Source organism: Notamacropus eugenii, chromosome 3, assembly GCF_028372415.1.
Source record: "Notamacropus eugenii isolate mMacEug1 chromosome 3, mMacEug1.pri_v2, whole genome shotgun sequence".
Classification (NCBI taxonomy): domain Eukaryota; kingdom Metazoa; phylum Chordata; class Mammalia; order Diprotodontia; family Macropodidae; genus Notamacropus; species Notamacropus eugenii.
Genome location: NC_092874.1, coordinates 18,128,058 through 18,145,249, shown reverse-complemented (window position 1 = coordinate 18,145,249; position 17,192 = coordinate 18,128,058). Strand labels below are relative to the sequence as shown.

Below are 17,192 nucleotides of genomic sequence, written 5' to 3'. Positions count from 1 at the left end.
GATTAAGAGACAATTTGAAAATTTGCTTTAAAAAGAAATCCCTTACTGTCCTTTCTTCCCCCCTCTCCCACCCCTCTATAGAAAAATGGCGCTCTGGTAAATACATAAAGCTAAAATTTAGGCTTTGTAAGGAAGATAGTCTCCATGTCTTGGACTGGAAGATCTGGGAGAAAAACATCAACTTCTTCAAAAGTAACCATTTTTACACAAATCCTCTAAGATGGGTGGGAGAAGGTAGAGGATGATAGAGTGAATTCCTTCTATCCTTTGAGGACGTTTCTAAGAAGCTTTTAAGGGAGAATGAACTGGGTTGATAGCTACCTCCTTCCCTGAGGGCAGAAATTTTAAAAATGAAATTATAATATGATTTCCCGTATCTTGCCAGCCAAGATATTCATTTTGACTTTCAAGGGAAAAACCCATTCTATCTCATCCAGTTTCCTAGATATACTTTTGTAAAATCCTTATTAAAATATGCCCTAAGTTAAAGTAATAGGTTTTTAGGCGTCTCGCTTTTGAGTGGCCAGAGAAAAAGAGTTTCTTCCAGATGGTATTTGAATTAGAAGCCCCAGAAAGGACTGATAGAATTGAGCGCCCACTCAGCTCAACTCACAAAGCCTGCAGAAATCTGCAGGCGGTTGCTTCCTGCTTCTTCGCTTCAGCTCCCATCCCAGCCCCAAGATTTCTAAGCCAAAGCCCAAGCCGGACGTCGTAACTCCAACCCCTGAAAAGATCTGCGCCCCAAACCACCCCTAACCCTTTCTGCCACGAAAATATCTAAAAAGAAATATTGGTCCCTGTTTACTTGCGTTTTTGCTCTTCCCTCATTTCTCGGCAACATTTGGTCTTGGAAAAAGCAAGAAGCTCCCAATGTGTTGTCAAGGGCCAGGAGCTGTCAGACCTTTTGGCGAATAAGATTGATCGCGCCCAGACTTCCTTCAGAGCTTTGTGTGGAATAAAAGCAAGAAAATTAAAAACCTACACTTTTTTTCCCCGGGAAAGCATCTCTATCTGTAAGGCGTTGCTTTTGGCCAGTAAATGACCAATCCCTCACTGTATTTAATTTTAACCCGAGATGCTTTAAACGCCCGGAATAGGACATTTCTCCCATACTCTGTCTCGTAGAGTGGGGATTTTTGGTTTATAACCGTGGATTTTTTTTTCTCTTCCTAACTCTTTTAGAGTAACTTATTTTTCTAACTGTGGATACTGAACTAGCTTGAGGAAGGTTTGTTTGGCCTATGTCAAAGGAAACCAAAGCGTATGATCATCACCATCATCACCAAGGTATTTTTTTGGGGGGGAGGCATTTTCAAATACTGTTCTCTTCTTTTTTAAATTTTCCTCTCTCTCTCTCTCTCTCTCTCTCTCTCTCTCTCTCTCTCTCTCTCTCTCTCTCTCTCTCTCTGCCTTGATGACTTTTGAAGCAGAGATTTGGTAGCTCAAAGATATTATTTTTTTAAAGAAGGAAACTGAATTGGATCTGGAAGGCCTTCAGTTTTGGGATTCTCCTTGCACAAGAGTCCTTGGAGTGATTCCTTGGGTGCCTTTCCTTGCTCCCTCCCCTCCCCCTGCTCTTTTAAAACTCTGGTTTCGATTGCACAGAACAGAACTAGGGTCCGAATTGCAATTCGTAGCCCTGGAGCTGTTGAGACGGCCCCAAGAAAAAGAAGACTCCAGGTGATTGATGCTTGATAAAGAAGCCTTTCTTGGTGCAGCAAATTTCACTTTAAGAAATCCAAACCCCAAAGAAATAGTTCAACAACAACAACAACAAAAGTAAGAATGGGCGGTGGGGGGGAGTAAAAACGACTTCCTTCTCCTCGGCTCTGACTTCCAGGAAATCGGAAATACTCACCGGGCCCTTGTACTACGGGTATTAAACCCCCGAAGTCAGCAGCCGGGAGCATGCTATAAAGTCTGCATTATGTCGTGCCTCTGGCTATGTGGCTCCACTCCACATAGGTTTTGTACCCATGGATCTGGGTCCCTATTGGCACATGCATCTATCTGTCACGGTCCGCTCCGGGGAAGTTCACTGCAAGGCAAAGTCGTGGAGCGCACAAAAGCTGCCTTCTATTTTCCGCTTCCCCCAGGAGCCAGATGCGAGGCTGCTGCGGAAAGTCCGGCGAACAATGGGCTGAGCGGCCGCAGGCCAATTGTGCACTGCACTGTACACCGGGGAAGAAGGGGGAGGGGGATATCAGAGAAAAGGAACGATGGAGAAAGAAAGAAGAGCAGAAAGGGGTGGGAAAGTGAGAGAGGAAAAGGCAAGGAAAGGAAGAAGGGAGGGAGAGAGAAAGAGGGAGGAGAGAGAGAGGGAAAGGGATAGGGGAAGAGGGAGGGAAAGGAGGAAGGGAGAGAAGGAAGAGAGAAAGCTAAAGGAAGAAGAGAGGAGAGGGGAGAGAGGGGGAGATAGGGAAGCAGGGAGGGAGAGAGAAGGAGAGAGAGAGAGAGAGAGAGAGAGAGAGAGAGAGAGAGAGAGAACCAACTGAAGGTGCCAGCTTTGGAACTACTTTAGAGAAGATGGGGAAAAAAGGGAAGGAAAATAAAAAGGTCATGAGGACTGTCTCTCTCTGTCTCTCCTCTCTCTCTCTCTCTCTCTCTCTCTCTCTCTCTCTCTCTCTCTCTCTCTCTCTCTCTCTCTGTCTCTCTCTGTCTCTCCCTCTGTCTTTGCCCCCTTGTCTAAGAAGAACTTATGTAGCTAAAATGCGGGGGCCCTCGGGTGTCAAAACTTTGAAGATTAATGGATTACTTTGTTAATGACTCCAGGCGTCAGATTGATTTGTGAGGTGCGAAGCGTCTTCCTGACAGTCCCAAACAATGCTAGGAGTGTGCGGGAGGAGAAGGGAGGGCAGCAGTCGGCTAGCTCAGCATCCCAGACTCTCTCTCTCTCTCTCTCTCTCTCTCTCTCTCTCTCTCTCTCTCTCTCTCTCTCTCTCTCTCTCTCTCTCTCTCTCTCTCTCTCTCACACACACACACACACACACACACACACGTCCACGAGCGCGCACGCGAGAGCACACACACATACACAGATCTCTCTCGTTTCGTAGGCCAGCGGCCCCCTACTCTCGAACTCCTACCCTAGCCCTACACACACACACCCACCAAGATGTATTTTTTGCCTTTAAAAAAGTGTAAATAAAGCCTCGCTAGCCCCCAATGAGGCGTTCCTTCCCGACTTTTTTGGATCAATCAAACAGACAGTGGCTTCTTTTGATTAAAGCCCAAATTGTCATTGGGCAGAAGCAATCATGTGACAGCCAATTCGGTCCAATTTCAACCTTGTCTCCATGAATTCAATAGTTTAATAGTAGCGCGGTCCCCATACGGCTGTAATCAGTGAATTAGAAAAAAAACACCCCAGCAGCGATCTTCTATGAGAGATTTTTTTTTTCTTCTCTCTCCTTTTGCCTGGGCCTTCCCCTCGCCCCCCCAAGCCCCTCCAGAAGAGGGAACTTTTTCTCCAAGGGGGCTCCGAGGAGAAGGCCATGAATTACGAATTTGAGCGAGAGACTGGCTTTATCAATAGTCAGCCGTCGCTCGCTGAGTGCCTGACATCTTTTCCCCCTGTCGGTGATACATTTCAAAGTTCATCAATCAAGAGCTCGTCGCTTTCACAGTCGACACTGATTCCTCCTCCTTTTGAGCAGACCATCCCTAGCCTGAACCCGGGCAGCCACCCTCGCCACGGCAGCGGCAGCGGCCGCGGCCGCCCCAAGTCGAGTCCTGATGGCAGCGGCGGCGGTGGTGGCAGCCCGGTGCCCGCTGGCGCCCTGCAGCCCCCGGAGTATCCCTGGATGAAAGAGAAAAAAGCTTCCAAGAAAACCGCGCTGCCTCCCGCCTCCTCGGCCTCCGCCTCCGCCACTGGACATGCCTGCTTGAACCACAAAGGTCAGTTCAAAGACTTCACCCCCCAACTCACTCACACCCAACTCAACTCCTAGATCCCGGCTTTTACCCTTCTTGGTGCAATGGGGCGATTTTTGGGGGTGGGGGAAGGGGAAAGGAGAAAGATGGGGAAAAGGAGAGAGGGGCTGCTTAGCTGCCTTAGATTCTTCACTGTGGGCTCTGGAGTAGAGCTGGTGGAAGAGAGAAAGATCTGATGGGTTCCACGATGCTATTAAAAAAAAACAAACAACTTTCCCTAACTTGTTTAATATGGGATGATTTATTTGAGTTGGAACTGACCTCCTCTTGTTTTGCCGTCCTAGAGTTTGGGTATTTGACAGTAATGAAGAGTGATAGATGGTTCTTGCTCAGCTAAGCAGCTGATGCATTAATTATAAATTGCAGTATGGCTAATATAAAGTTTGTTCCCGGATAGAGAGGTTGGGGACTCGGAGGCGATCATTTTATTGAGGTGGGAGAGAAGGGCTTGCGCGGGGCCGGGCGCTCAAGGAGGGCTGCACAATGGATTTGACTGCATACAAGGGCGGCCATTTTGTTGCAGTGATACTTTGTGCTGTATTTATTCTCCAGTGGAATAACCCCTGCTTGGACCCTCCACCTCCAACTGTGCGTGTGTCTCTTGTCGGTTTCCCTTTCTGCAGAATCCCTGGAAATCGCAGATAACAGCAGCGGGGGCTCCAGGCGCCTGAGAACGGCATACACCAATACCCAGCTCTTGGAGCTAGAAAAAGAATTTCATTTCAACAAGTATCTCTGTAGACCTCGGAGGGTGGAGATCGCAGCCCTGCTGGATTTGACTGAGAGACAAGTGAAAGTCTGGTTTCAGAACCGAAGGATGAAACACAAGAGGCAGACCCAGTGCAAAGAGAACCAGCACAGCGAGGGGAAATACAAGAACCTGGAGGACACCGAGAAAGCCGAGGACGAAGAGGAGAAATCGCTCTTTGAGCAAGCGCTCAACGTCTCAGGGGCACTTCTGGAGAGGGAAGGGTACACTTTTCAGCAAAACGCCCTGTCCCAGCAGCAGGCCCCCAACGTGCACAATGGCGACTCCCAAAGTTTCCCAGTTTCGCCTTTAACCAGCAATGAGAAAAATCTGAAACATTTTCAGCATCAGTCACCCACTGTTCAGAACTGCTTGTCAACAATGGGCCTGAACAATGACAGCCCAGAGGCCTTGGATGTCCCCTCTTTACAAGACTTCACCGTTTTCTCCACAGATTCCTGCCTCCAGCTTTCAGAGGCCGTATCGCCCAGTTTACCAGGCTCCCTCGACAGTCCCGTAGACATCTCAGCTGACAGCTTTGACTTTTTTACAGACACACTCACGACAATTGACTTGCAGCATCTGAATTACTAAACACATTAAAAAAAAAAAAAGCAAAACAAAAATCCCTTGGGGGAGGGGGTTGGCTTCTCTTTTCCCGGGAGTTGATTTAAAATTTTTTTCCCTCTCTCCTACCCTTTTCTCCCTCCCCCCAAACTGGCCAGGGTTTTCTGTTTAGTAACTCCCCTGACCGAGTTCCAGAGCCATCTTTGCAGGTTATAATGAGTTATAGTTGTTTTGGATTTAACCCAAATACCCTCTAGGTGATTCCTTGAAAGCAATATATGAGGCCTGTAAGAAAGTGACCATATAATTGTATTGTCACTTTCTTTTTATTTTTGTATTACATTAGAATGCATTGTCATAAGTATTTTTGGTAGAATAAATTCTCCTTTGCTACAAGTAATTTTCTTATCCCCCACCCCCCACCAAAATTCATAACGATTCCTTTCCCTCCTTTTAGTCTAACTTGGTAAATAAAATTCTGCTCACAATCTCTCTTCTTTTATTTCCATTTGAACATATTTATTAGGGGGAAACATTCAGTTTTATTGCAAAGATTAGGTGCCAACAGAAGGAAAATGAGAGCATGGGCAGAGCTTCTGAGAAGCATTCCCCCCCTCCCTTTAAAGTGGATTAGATTTTGTTACCAGACTATAGTAGGTACAAGCCATAGATGTGACCCCATAAAAGAAAGAGAAATGTGTAGCCTTCCCATCAGGGAAAGCTGGAGTTTTTGAGAGTGAAGACTTAAAGTGCCTATGAAATATTCCCCTTTTACATGATGAATATGGAGTTTCTTTAAAAAGAAAACTCCATGTGTCTCTAGGTCCATAGCTAAATCACAAACAATTCATTTATTTCTACACCTTTGTTTAAAACATCCACATTCCAATGATGACAGTAACAAAAGTCCCGTCAAACCCAGCCAAAGGAGTTTGATTAGTCTCCCAGCTGCTGAGAGGTCCCAGGCAAACAGACCTAAAAAACAGAGAAAGAAAAACAAAACAAAATAATGGTTACAGGCTGTCAGATGTATTTCAGAGGGGTTCTTCATTCAACTGGGCCAGTTCAGCCCTTCCAGGGTAGGAAAAAAAAATCAATATTTCATTCTTAAATCTGTTTACATGGCAGATAAAGGGTTCATTAAAGCTTTGAAGTCAGGTTAGCAAATTGAAGTCTAAAGTGGAGTGTGGGTCAGCACAACATCTTCTGAAATAAGGAAGATTCCCAAGTCAGAACAAAAAAAAAATCTATAAAATATATAAAATGCACTTTAAATGAACATCAATAAAATATGATGTAGGGCTGTGCTATTGGGTTGTTCTGGTTTTTTTTTTCCTCTTATTTTCTTTCCCCCTTTTTCTCCCTCTTTCTGTGAACAGTGTTATTTACCGTGAGAAAACAGTGCAAGCAACATGTGTGAGTGGGCTGGTCTGATTTACTAACCGAAGACCTTAACAGTAATAGTTTGGCAGTTACAATGAAATCTGGGCTCTGTGGGTGGGTGAATGCATGCCCCCCCTCCACCTCCTCAGTCCTCCCTCCGTAAAGAACTATCCAGCATCTGGGAGAAGTTGTAGGGTTCTTTTTACCGGAGCCCAGTGGAGAGAAGCTGAACTGAAAGTTTGCTGGGTTGGGCTGGGCTGGGCTGGGCTGGGCTGTGTGGGCCAGAGCTGGGAATAGGGCTGGATAGAATTCTTCTACTGCTCATAAATCAAACTCTTTCTATGAATGAGAATGTCATCAAAGAGATCAATTGCAGGAACACATGCACAAATACAAGTCCTCTTACGTATTTGCCCGAGCTGGGGATCCCCGTCTGAAAGCATTAAGTTAGGAGGCGTTTAAGCTATAAGTCATTTTTATTGCTCTTTTAAAACAACAGCTTGGCTAAGCTGCCGATGCCACGAAAAGCTCAGAGCCTGGGCTTCCCCCCCTCCTCCCTCCTTTTCTTTCTAGGAGAAGGGCTTTGGGCGGAGGGAAGAAGCGCTTTAAATCTAGCCATTCTCTTTTTATTTTAATGACGGTCTCTCCACCCTTCCCCTGCCTGCCTCTAAGCTTTCCATTTTTGACAAAGCATGGGGTTCTTTGCTGGGTGCTCTCATTACCAACTCCCCAGGGCTCAAAGAGGGCTCTAAAACTCGTTTGTCGATTTCGAGATCAATTTCCTCCTGGATGAGGGAAGGAGGTTTTGCCTCTTGGTCGTCTTGTGTTTCTGGGGCCAGTCTTTTGTGTGATGGCCGGTGGGAAGAAAGCTCAAGAAAGGCGAAATTCTCCGAAGGAAGTGGAGGCGCTGATCTGGACTATGACGAGCCTGTGGAATCTGGGCCCAGGCAGCAGAGAGGCTAAGCCGGGTGGAGAAACGCCAGTGGGTACAGTATCTCGATTTCTGTTGATGGCTTTGCCTGTGTGAATATGTCTGTGAGTATTTACACACACCAGGGAAACTCCTTGCTGGGGCTTCCACTTAGTGGGAAAGAGGAGGGAGAGAGGGAAAAGAGGACAGGAGAGAAGAGAGGCAGGAAGAGAAGAAGAAAGTGGGAGGGAGGATAAAAAAGAAAGGCGGGAGAAAGAGAAGAGGAAGAGAAAGGTAGAGAGGGGAGGAAAAAGGGAAAGAAAAAGAAGGAGCAAGTAGGGAGGAACTGGAGGAAAGAGAGGGAGAGAAGGAAAGAGAAGAGATGGAAGTGGGAGGGATGATAAGAAGGAGAGGGGGGAAATAGAGGGAGGAGGAAAGAGTGTCAGAGGACTGAGGAAAAGGAAAGGGGGAGAGAGAGAAAGAAAAAGAGAGAGGGAGGGAGGAAACGGAGGAAAGAGGAAAAGAGCCTGTGACAGGGAGGGTGAGAAAACAAGAGGGCAAAGGAAGGAGGGAGAAAGAGAGAGAGGAGGGGGATGGGGGGGTAGAAGAAAGCAGACAAGATGGAGAGGCAATAGAACACATTCCATCATTCCCTATTATGTTTCATTGTGACTGAGCAGGCTACAGACTTCTAGACTAAGTGGGATCTTAACAAAAGACATGAGCTTTTTAAAAACAAAGATATAGAAATGGAGAAAAGAGGGGGACTCTGTGGAAGCTGTGCTCCTGGAAAGGAAAACGCTTAGCTGTGATGACTGTGCAGCTCCCCACCCCCACTCCAAGCCCTGCCCCCAGAATCTCTGAGAAGGAGCCTCAGAACTGGATGCTGGCCTGGGAAGAGGAGAAAGGGACGATTCTCCTCAGTCAAGGTCCAGACTCTTTCTCCTCAGAGGGTCCAACCTTCCTGGTGGCATGGTGCTGATCGTATTGGAAGAGGCTCTACTGGCTCACTTGGGGCCTGCTTCAGTTCCTCGTCATGACTATGGGTCAAAGGGCAAAAGAGCAAATGAAAATAGAAGGGCAAAAATATTGGGGAGAAACACCTTCTACTTGGGAGAGGGGAGAGGAGAAATGGAGGAGGGATGGGCTGAGGGGCCCCTGAAGCTGGTGAAGCTCCTCCAATTTTGTTCTCCCCTCTCTGAGGAGGAGGCTACTGGGGGAGAGGGCTCGACATGGAGGAGAAAAGGAGTTTATATTTTATTTTAGGAGTTTATATTTTAGGAAACAAAACAGAAAAGGAATGTGGTAACACGGAAATTTCAAATAGGCCCCCTAAAAATCTAGTTCTTGAAATTGGAGGGGGTGGGAGGAAACAAGTAACCAATCAAAAGCAGCCTCCAGATCTGTGGCCCTAGCGATCACCTCCTCTGCAGGGATTGGCTCTAAGCACACCGCAGATATTCCTGGCTACATAAGGAGCACCCCCACAGAACCGAGAGATTCCTTCTCTGGCCCTCTCCGCCTTGCTGTTTGTCCCAACTCTTTTCTGTCTCAGTCTGTCTCTGACCCGTTCTACTTGGCCTTTTCTCTGCCCGCTCAGGGTTGACACGGAGCCCAGTGCCCCACAGAAATTAAAGAACCCATTAGTAGCTGTGAGAGAACGAAGGTGACTGAAAACAGGACCCTTAGCCTGGGAAGAGATTTCTGCTAGTAGCAACGCAAACCTCTAGGGAAAACTAGCCAGTCAGTGCAGTCTAGAAACCAAGGAGGCTGGGCGGGTCTGGCTGTGGGGAGGGAGGGGGTGTAGCAGGGAGGGGAAAGCTCACTTTCCATCATCAACCATCTGTCGCCCCTCCCACTTGGCAGCCCCCACCTCCAACTCCAGACACAGCGGATGGTGACCCTAGGAGTGTTGGGGTTCGATTGGGGAGGGGGGGAAGGAGGGGAATCGTGAGGTGATCTAGCCCCAAGGTAGAAGAATTTGATTATAGTTAATTCTACAGTTAATTCTTAGCCCGCTCCTCGTCTTTTATGTCTAGGCACTCGGTCCGGGTTGGGGTTAGACAGAGGCTTCGGATGTCCCGGCCTGCGTGGGTTGACCCTCCAGCGCTGGGGGAGCCTACCAGATGGACAGCAGCTCCGGGACCCGCTCCAGAGCTGGGCTACATTCGCCAGCGTCTGCCCCTTCTCTCTCCCCGCCCTTCCCCTTCCCCCTCTCCCCCCCATCCCTCCGCGGAGTTAGGGAGTTACTCGCCGGTCACCTCGGACTCCCCAGGCAGAGTCGATTATAGGGAAGGAGGAGAAGCTGGGGGAGGGGGATTGCTGCTGCCAAGGCGGCCTTTCCCGTCAATCCAGGGTCCCCCAGCTCTCCCGCCCCCGGGAATCAGATTACAACAACGTCTCATTGCCATGCTAATAGCTGCGGGACTGGGGCGGATTGGGGAGGGGGAAGCTCCTTGGCTTTGGAGACCTTCCGTGGAGATGAGAAGTTCTCCTCCTCCTCCTTCTCCTCCTCCCCCTCTCCTCCTTCGTCCTCCTCCTCCCTTCTCCCCCTCCTTTTTCTCCCTCCTCCCTCCCCCTACTCTTTTTCTCTCCTCTGCTCTTAGCCTCCTCCCACACGGGCCTTGTAGGTTTTCTCGCCAAACCGTCCCCTCCCAGTCGCACTGTTCCCAAAGGAAGCCGTGGTCATGACAATAACCAGAGAGCTGGGCAGCTAGGGGCAGCGCCTAGCACACTCACCCGGAGGCTGGGGCGCGGGTGCAGGGCGATCTTCCTTTTCTTTCTCCTTGGCTCACTCTGGTACTGGGGTTGGCCGGGAGGGTGAGGGGCTCTCCCACTCACCTGCAATTGGGCGGCCGGCTCAGTGCAGACCGAGCCCCAGCCCTGCGATCCTGACCAGAGCTGGGACTCTCCCCGCCAAGCGCCGCATCTTCGTCCTCCTCGCTGGGCCCTGGGGATCTGCCCCACTCCCCCATTCCTCCAGCGACTCCTAAGGCAGGGCGGAGCGGGAGCCAACAGCGGCGGTGGTGGCAACGGGGAGGGCTGCCCCTGGGGCTCCGGCTCCTCCTGGGCCCGGCCCCAGAGCGGGGCTCCCATCGTTGCCACTGCCGCCGCCGCCGCTGCAGCGGCCGGGGGGGCGACTGCGCGTCACCTTGATGGAGGAGCGTCCGGGATTTAAATGCCACTGAAACGGTGATCCATCACCAGCAAGAACAGGCAAACTTTCACAGGAGGCTCCGCCATTGGCTGCCGCGGTCACGTGCGCCCCGTCCCTCTCTCCCCCTCCCCCGCCCCCTGCACACTGTACATTCATATCATTTTTCTCTTTGGCCCCATGGAGGAAGTGAGAAAGTTGGCACGGTCACCCAGGGCTCGGAAGGAGCCGGTCACTGTGTGACAGGCAGATGGACAATGCGAGAATGAGCGCCTCCTTCCTGGAGCACCCTATCCTCAACGCAGGAGACTCGGGGACCTGCTCCGCCCGAGCCTACCACCCCGATCATGGGATTACAACTTTCCAGTCGTGCGCGGTCAGTGCCAACAGCTGCGGGAGCGACGAGCGCTTCCTGGTGGGCAGGGGGGTGCAGATGAGTCCTCCCCACCACCCTCACGCCCATCACCACTATCCCCAGCCGGCCGCCTACCAGCACCTCAACAACCTGGGTATGTCTTATTCCCACTCCAGCTGTGGCCCGGGGTTCGGATCGCAGAACTTCGGAGCAGGTTACAGCCCCTACTCATTAAATCAGGAAGCAGACGTAAGCGGCGGGTACCCCTCGTGTGCTCCCGCTGTTTACTCTGGAACTCTCTCATCTTCCATGGTCCAGCATCACCACCACCACCACCAGGGTTATGCTGGGGGCACGGTGGGCTCGCCTCAGTACATTCACCACTCATATGGACAAGAAGCGCAGAATCTGACTCTGGCAAATTATAATAACTCCTTGTCCCCTCTCCATGCCAGCCACCAAGAAACCTGTCGCTCTCCTTCAGCAGAGGCATCACCTCCAACACAGACCTTTGACTGGATGAAAGTCAAAAGGAATCCCCCCAAAACAGGTCAGTTCTCTTGCCCAGCACCTGACCACTGCTACTGCTGCCATGAGGGTTTGGGGGTGGAGTGGTGGGTGGGTGTAGGTTTACTTAATATGGTGGGGAGAAGCCAACTCAAGGTTATATATAGGTTTTGTAGGGGGTGGATAGGGTGGAGAACTCAGGTGTACTTAGGTAAATGATGCCCAGGAATAATAGGCAGGAGGCCAGTCCCTCTCTCTGGCTTCCTGAAAGTAGGAGCTGGGGGTGGAGGGGTGGACTCCCATTAATCACGATTTCTGTTCACACCAATAGTTGACTTCAAGTTAATACTTTGTACCTCATCAGTCACCTTCCTAGGAGTCCTATGTGGTCAGGTTATCCTTTGCCCCTTTACCTATGATCCCAAAGCTTGACGGGTATAAATAAATCACTCATCCACACCATTTAAAAACTAAAAACAATCAGATGACCAAACTACTTCTTTTCTCTCCACCTTCCCCTCTCCCCACCCTTGCCCTCCAGGGAAAGCTGGTGAATATGGGTATATTGGCCAACCCAACACAGTGCGCACCAATTTTACCACCAAGCAGCTGACTGAGCTGGAAAAGGAATTTCATTTCAACAAGTACCTCACGAGGGCCAGAAGGGTGGAGATCGCAGCCTCACTGCAACTCAACGAGACCCAGGTGAAAATCTGGTTTCAGAACCGCCGCATGAAGCAAAAGAAGAGAGAAAAGGAGGGCCTGTTGCCCATTTCGCCCACCACTCCATCACGGAGTGACGACAAGGCCGAGGAATCCTCAGACAAATCTACCTCTTCGCCCTGCGTCCCCTCTTCCCCAGCCTCCTCTACCTCAGACACTCTGACTACCTCCAACTGAGTTTGCCCCTGGCCCCTTTTTTCCTCCCCCCACTCCCCACCCCATGATACTTTAGTGCAGGACTTCTAACCCGAAGCACATTCTTAGCTTATCTCTCCCTTCCTTTACTATGTCTTTCTTTTTGATGTTATCTCCATGTCTTCTTCGGGCTAGGTCACTGTGTTTCAAGAGAATTCAGGCCCAGAGACTGAGAGGCTGGGTGGGAGTAACTTCACAAATGGTGGGGTACCACCATCTGGTCTTTGATGACCTCTGAGGGCCTATGATTGATTCAGACATCCTTTGGAAAAACTCCATCTCCCCACCCCACCCCCTCCCATGCTTGAAGGGTGGAGATATCTGATATCTAACTTCAAATTATTTTTCTCCCCCCGTCCTCCTTCTCCTCATCTCCCGGACACTAAAGGCAGGAAAAAAGAGAGTCTAAAGACCTCAAGAAGAGGATGCACTATGAAAGTGTTTACACATTCATCTTTTTAATTTAATGCATTCAGTTTCTTGTGTGAGAGTTTGCTGGTTGTAAATACTTTAAGAGATTTATCTTTATACAGATTTTCTAGAAATGATGTTTAGCTTAGGAGATTAAAACAGGGTGGATAGACTCCCAAAGCTGGGTGTAATTTTATACAGGACTAAAAGTGACAAAATAAAGAAATCAGACTGGACTGGTGAAGCCCAATCAGATTACTTCACAGGGAAGTAGCCCTGTGCCTTTGGAGAAGATGAGTAGGACTGGGCTGCACTGGGTTATTGTTGTTGTTGTGTTTTGGGGTATTTTTTGTTGTTTTTGTAAACCTCCTGGGTGTGCAGTGTCTCTCCCCCAGTCCTCCCACCTCTTCTGGCCTCCTCCTGCCCCACTCAAAAATTATGCTGAATTGTTTCTGAACCCTAGGGCATATTATCTCCAAACATCTTATTTCCACAGTAATCCTTCCCTCGATTTGATGTATCTCCAACCCAATCGTAAATGTGATGAATGGCGAAATGAATGTATATTTCATGTGATTCGTGAATAGGCTTTTTGCATGGTGCACAATGGTTTGAGCTCCCAAAGATACTACACTGAGTTCTATCAGTTGTCCTTTGTGGTCCCACAATGCTTCTGAGTTTCTGTACAATCATGAAAAGTTCTGAGATTCCAAGAGTGATGGAATTCAGAGCAGAATTTACGGGTCCTAAAATATCTGTAATAAATATATTCACATTTCAGGTATGCTTGGGCTTCCTTGTATTTCCTCCAGGCTGCTACAATTGATTCCACACTGGGTTGATCATTTCATGTGCGAAGGGGAAGGGAAAAGGGTGTCTCTACTTTCATAAAAGTTGCCCTTAATTGGATAGAGTCAATTTTTTCCTCCTCATCCTGCAGCTAAAACCCACCCTTCCTGGACCATTTTCTCAGCCTCACATTTGACACCTACATTCTGCTTCTGGGTGGTTTTTTTGTTTTTGTTTTTTTAACATTTTTTTTAAAGGGGAAGGTTTTTTTTAAAATTGAAATCATAGGGAAATTTATGAAGTGAATCTATTTTTGCAACAAATACAGGAACTTCCTGGGTCAAGTGCTAACCTTTTCACCTCTAACTGAATGTAGACATATATATATATAAACAGACCTCCCTTCAAAAGCACAAACTGTCTTCAGCCAGTCTTTCCTCATATCAGTGAGCCAACAATCGAGGGGCTCACAATTAAGTACTTCCAATGTGAAACTGTCCTAGGAATGGAGTCCTCCCTCTCTCTCTCATTCTCCTTTCCGCACCTTTCCTCTTTGCTGATTGCCATTCATAGCTTTCAACATCTTCTTTTCTGTACTCCCTTCTTCCTGTCCGTCTTTCATCTCCTTCATCCTTCTCTTTGCTCCTTAAGTTCTCACCTAAGTCTCATTCATCTCCAAACCCGAATTTGATTGTAAAAGCTATGTCAGACTTGGAACATTTTGCTAGGAGACTCCTGATTGTTGAGCACATGCTACAGTGAGTGAGAGACCCCAGGAAAACTGATTCCCTATTTCTTTCTGCATCCACTTTCAGGTAAAGGTAAGTTTCTTCAAGGTCTTCCACCGCCCAACCGCACAAAGTCAGGAATTAGGAAAGGAGCAACATTTCAAAGCTACAATGTTTACACTATGCCTTCTCCCAAATCTCTATCACCACTCTACCCACCCTAACCCTAATCTTATTTCTCTTCACAAGTTCTAGCGGGACATTCCTCCCCGAAGCTTCCAGAAAGGAAAAAAAAAATTCTGGCATCCGCCAAAGGACAAATAAATGTTTCTCCTAAGAAACAAACAAACAGCTTGGGCTTCCTTTCTTCCCCGACAAAGGAATGCTTGGCACAGAGCGTCAGGGCTACAAAGTTGCTGGTTCGGTGGAGCATCTACGCGAGATTCTTCACTTCCTTGTCAAAGGAGACAAGTCCGGATTTGCAGGCGCGTCGGCCATATCAAGGGCACCAGGAGAGGGTTAGGGCTCCCTGCCTCAGCGCTGGGACCGTCCCTAAAAAGACTGCGGTAGATGCAAGCCAACTTCAAAGCGGAGTCAAGTATTTCTTTCATTTTCCCGCTTGAGCTTATACAGTATCTTTTGTTTATTAGTGTAAGAGCACAAAACAAAACAGATGGCCTCCTTCCAAATACTTTCATGTGCTAAAGGCAGCATTTGCATGCCACCCACCCTGATTTCAATATCTAAGAGCAGAGGGGTCCCAACCCTGGGGCCCTCCAGTGTCCAGGTACCGGTTTTTTAATGGAATTGGGAGGAGGAAAAGGATCAATTACAGCGCAATTGACCAAGACTTTTCTCTGTGGTGGGAAAAATCAGCTAACGAGCAATGGGATGCATTAATATACCTTTCAGCAACGAAAACATTTGTATCTTTTTAGCTATCCCAGTTGATTAAATCAAAATAGCTCAACACCACGTACTTTAAGGTATCTCTTTGGGTCTCGGAGGAAAGCAGACAACTTAGTTAAAAAAATAAGAGTAATTGAAACCCCAGAAAGGGATAAATAGGGTGACCCCCCCACATTTTTACAGATTCAAAACCGACCTCCCTGAGAGGTGGATCACGGGATGGAGAGGATTTGGAGATCATCTTTCTCAATACTCGTGGTTTACCAAGGATAAAGAGGGTCCTCCCCTTCCCATAGTTCAGAGTAACCCCTAACCCCCCGCAGGGTTTCAGATTTTTCTACAGCTTCCCCCGAAGATAGAACAGCCCCCCCCCCCCAAGTTTACTTTTGGAGCTTAGGCAGAGGTAGGGGTGTTTTCCTCTGGGGCAATCAGATTCCAACCGATCAATATTTACTCAGTCTGAAAGGGTTGTTGAAAAGGCACCATCAACAAACTGCTTAGTTGCTCACCCCAGTTTAATCTCAGGTTCACCGAAAGTTCAAACAGAAATTAATTCAGCGATGGGTCACTTTAGAAAGAGCCCTCTGCTGAATACAAACAATTCCAGTCCCATCCCTCTCAAGGAGGGGGGAGACTTTCTTATTCTTTTTTGGCTAAATCGTGTTTACTAAAAACTTAAAACACTTTCCTCTCCCTCCTCAGGGGCCTTTATTGGGGAGGGGGGGTTAGTTTGCTTGCTGTCTTCCTGCCTTCCCCTCCTGTTCTAACTTTCCTTCTGCCAATCCATTAGCCTTCACTTGGCCTAATTTAATTGCATCAAATATTTACACGTTAAATTAGACTGATGGGACAGATCCTATTTATTTCCTACGACACAAGCTATGAAATTGGGGAATTTTTCGGATGTGATATTACAGCACATGTCCTAGGTCAAGGAGAAGTACTGAGCGAGATTGGATACAGAGGTCCATTCACATCTGAGTAATGCGAGCCTCTCTCTTTAGCATCTCTCTAGGTCTGGATCGCAGAGTTCTGACAGGGTTGAGGTGAGAGGGGAGGTTGGAGCAATAAAGGGGTAATGTATATTGGGGGATGCCCTGGAATCCTGATGGACTCCAGCAGCTGGGGGGAAAGGGAGGAGGACACATGAATGTGGAGAACCTGAGGATGGAAAAGGGGGTGAAGAGGTTACTTTTGGAGGTGGGAAATGCTGAAAGTCGTGGCTAATTGCCACGGAGCTCCAGAGGTCAGAGTTCACATAATCACTGCATAAATGAATGCTTAATGGGGACTTATTAAACTCTCTCCTAATGGCAGCTCACGCTTGGCCCAAAGTAGGAATATTCCTTCCCAAGCAGAAGTGTCCATAAGGGAGAACTGGCCATTTTGCATTTTTACTTACAGAAAGATGTCCCTTTTGTGCTTTCCAAGCCCACACACTTCTTTTAAATACTATACATGGATGGAACATTTCACTTTCTGAATGTGCTGCCAACTTGCTCATCTCGGCATTGCCAATAGACAGGAAAGAACTGCTCACATGGACTTCTCTATTAAGGTGGCCTGTTTGGGAAGAGACAGACAACTTCATAATAGAAAAATGCCCTTGGCGTTGAAAGAGTAAGCTGAGGCTTCTGGTTTCTGATTCTTCTTGCCGAGATGCAGGGAGAGTTTTGTTCCCCCTTTTTTCAAGTGCAAAACTGCCCCTCCCCCCCCGCCCCAATCTTCTGGTGCATTCACTGTTCCCTTCCAAAAAAGCATTTAGGCACCGCTGTTTGGTTTCTTTCACTCACCTGCCACGAGAGAGGGAGTTCTTGGTTCATGATTTTCTTATTTATCAGGTTTTCCGGTAAACACACCGTTCTAGTGCTCAGGCCTAA

General features: G+C 48.1%; 2 protein-coding genes across 2 annotated transcripts; both read left to right on the top strand.

Annotated features, from left to right (window-relative positions):
* Positions 1-3,487: 3,487 nt before the first annotated feature.
* Positions 3,488-5,736, top strand: HOXA2 (homeobox A2). The gene is made up of 2 exons (XM_072650996.1): positions 3,488-3,897; positions 4,557-5,736. Exons 1-2 carry the CDS (start codon positions 3,495-3,497, stop codon positions 5,273-5,275), a joined length of 1,122 nt encoding a protein of 373 aa, XP_072507097.1. The 5' UTR covers positions 3,488-3,494; the 3' UTR covers positions 5,276-5,736.
* Positions 5,737-10,801: 5,065 nt separating this feature from the next.
* HOXA1 (homeobox A1) lies at positions 10,802-13,666 on the top strand. Its single transcript, XM_072650997.1, has 2 exons — positions 10,802-11,600; positions 12,099-13,666. Exons 1-2 carry the CDS (start codon positions 10,946-10,948, stop codon positions 12,455-12,457), a joined length of 1,014 nt encoding a protein of 337 aa, XP_072507098.1. The 5' UTR covers positions 10,802-10,945; the 3' UTR covers positions 12,458-13,666.
* Positions 13,667-17,192: the final 3,526 nt, after the last annotated feature.

Excerpts from the sequence above, each read along its gene's own strand:
- HOXA1 (XM_072650997.1), top strand. The coding sequence starts at position 10,946 with ATGGACAATGCGAGAATGAGCGCCTCCTTCCTGGAGCACCCTATCCTC. Across the intron at positions 11,601-12,098 it reads AAGGAATCCCCCCAAAACAG|GGAAAGCTGGTGAATATGGG; the intron begins GTCAGTTCTCTT and ends CTTGCCCTCCAG.
- HOXA2 (XM_072650996.1), top strand. The coding sequence starts at position 3,495 with ATGAATTACGAATTTGAGCGAGAGACTGGCTTTATCAATAGTCAGCCG. Across the intron at positions 3,898-4,556 it reads TGCCTGCTTGAACCACAAAG|AATCCCTGGAAATCGCAGAT; the intron begins GTCAGTTCAAAG and ends CCCTTTCTGCAG.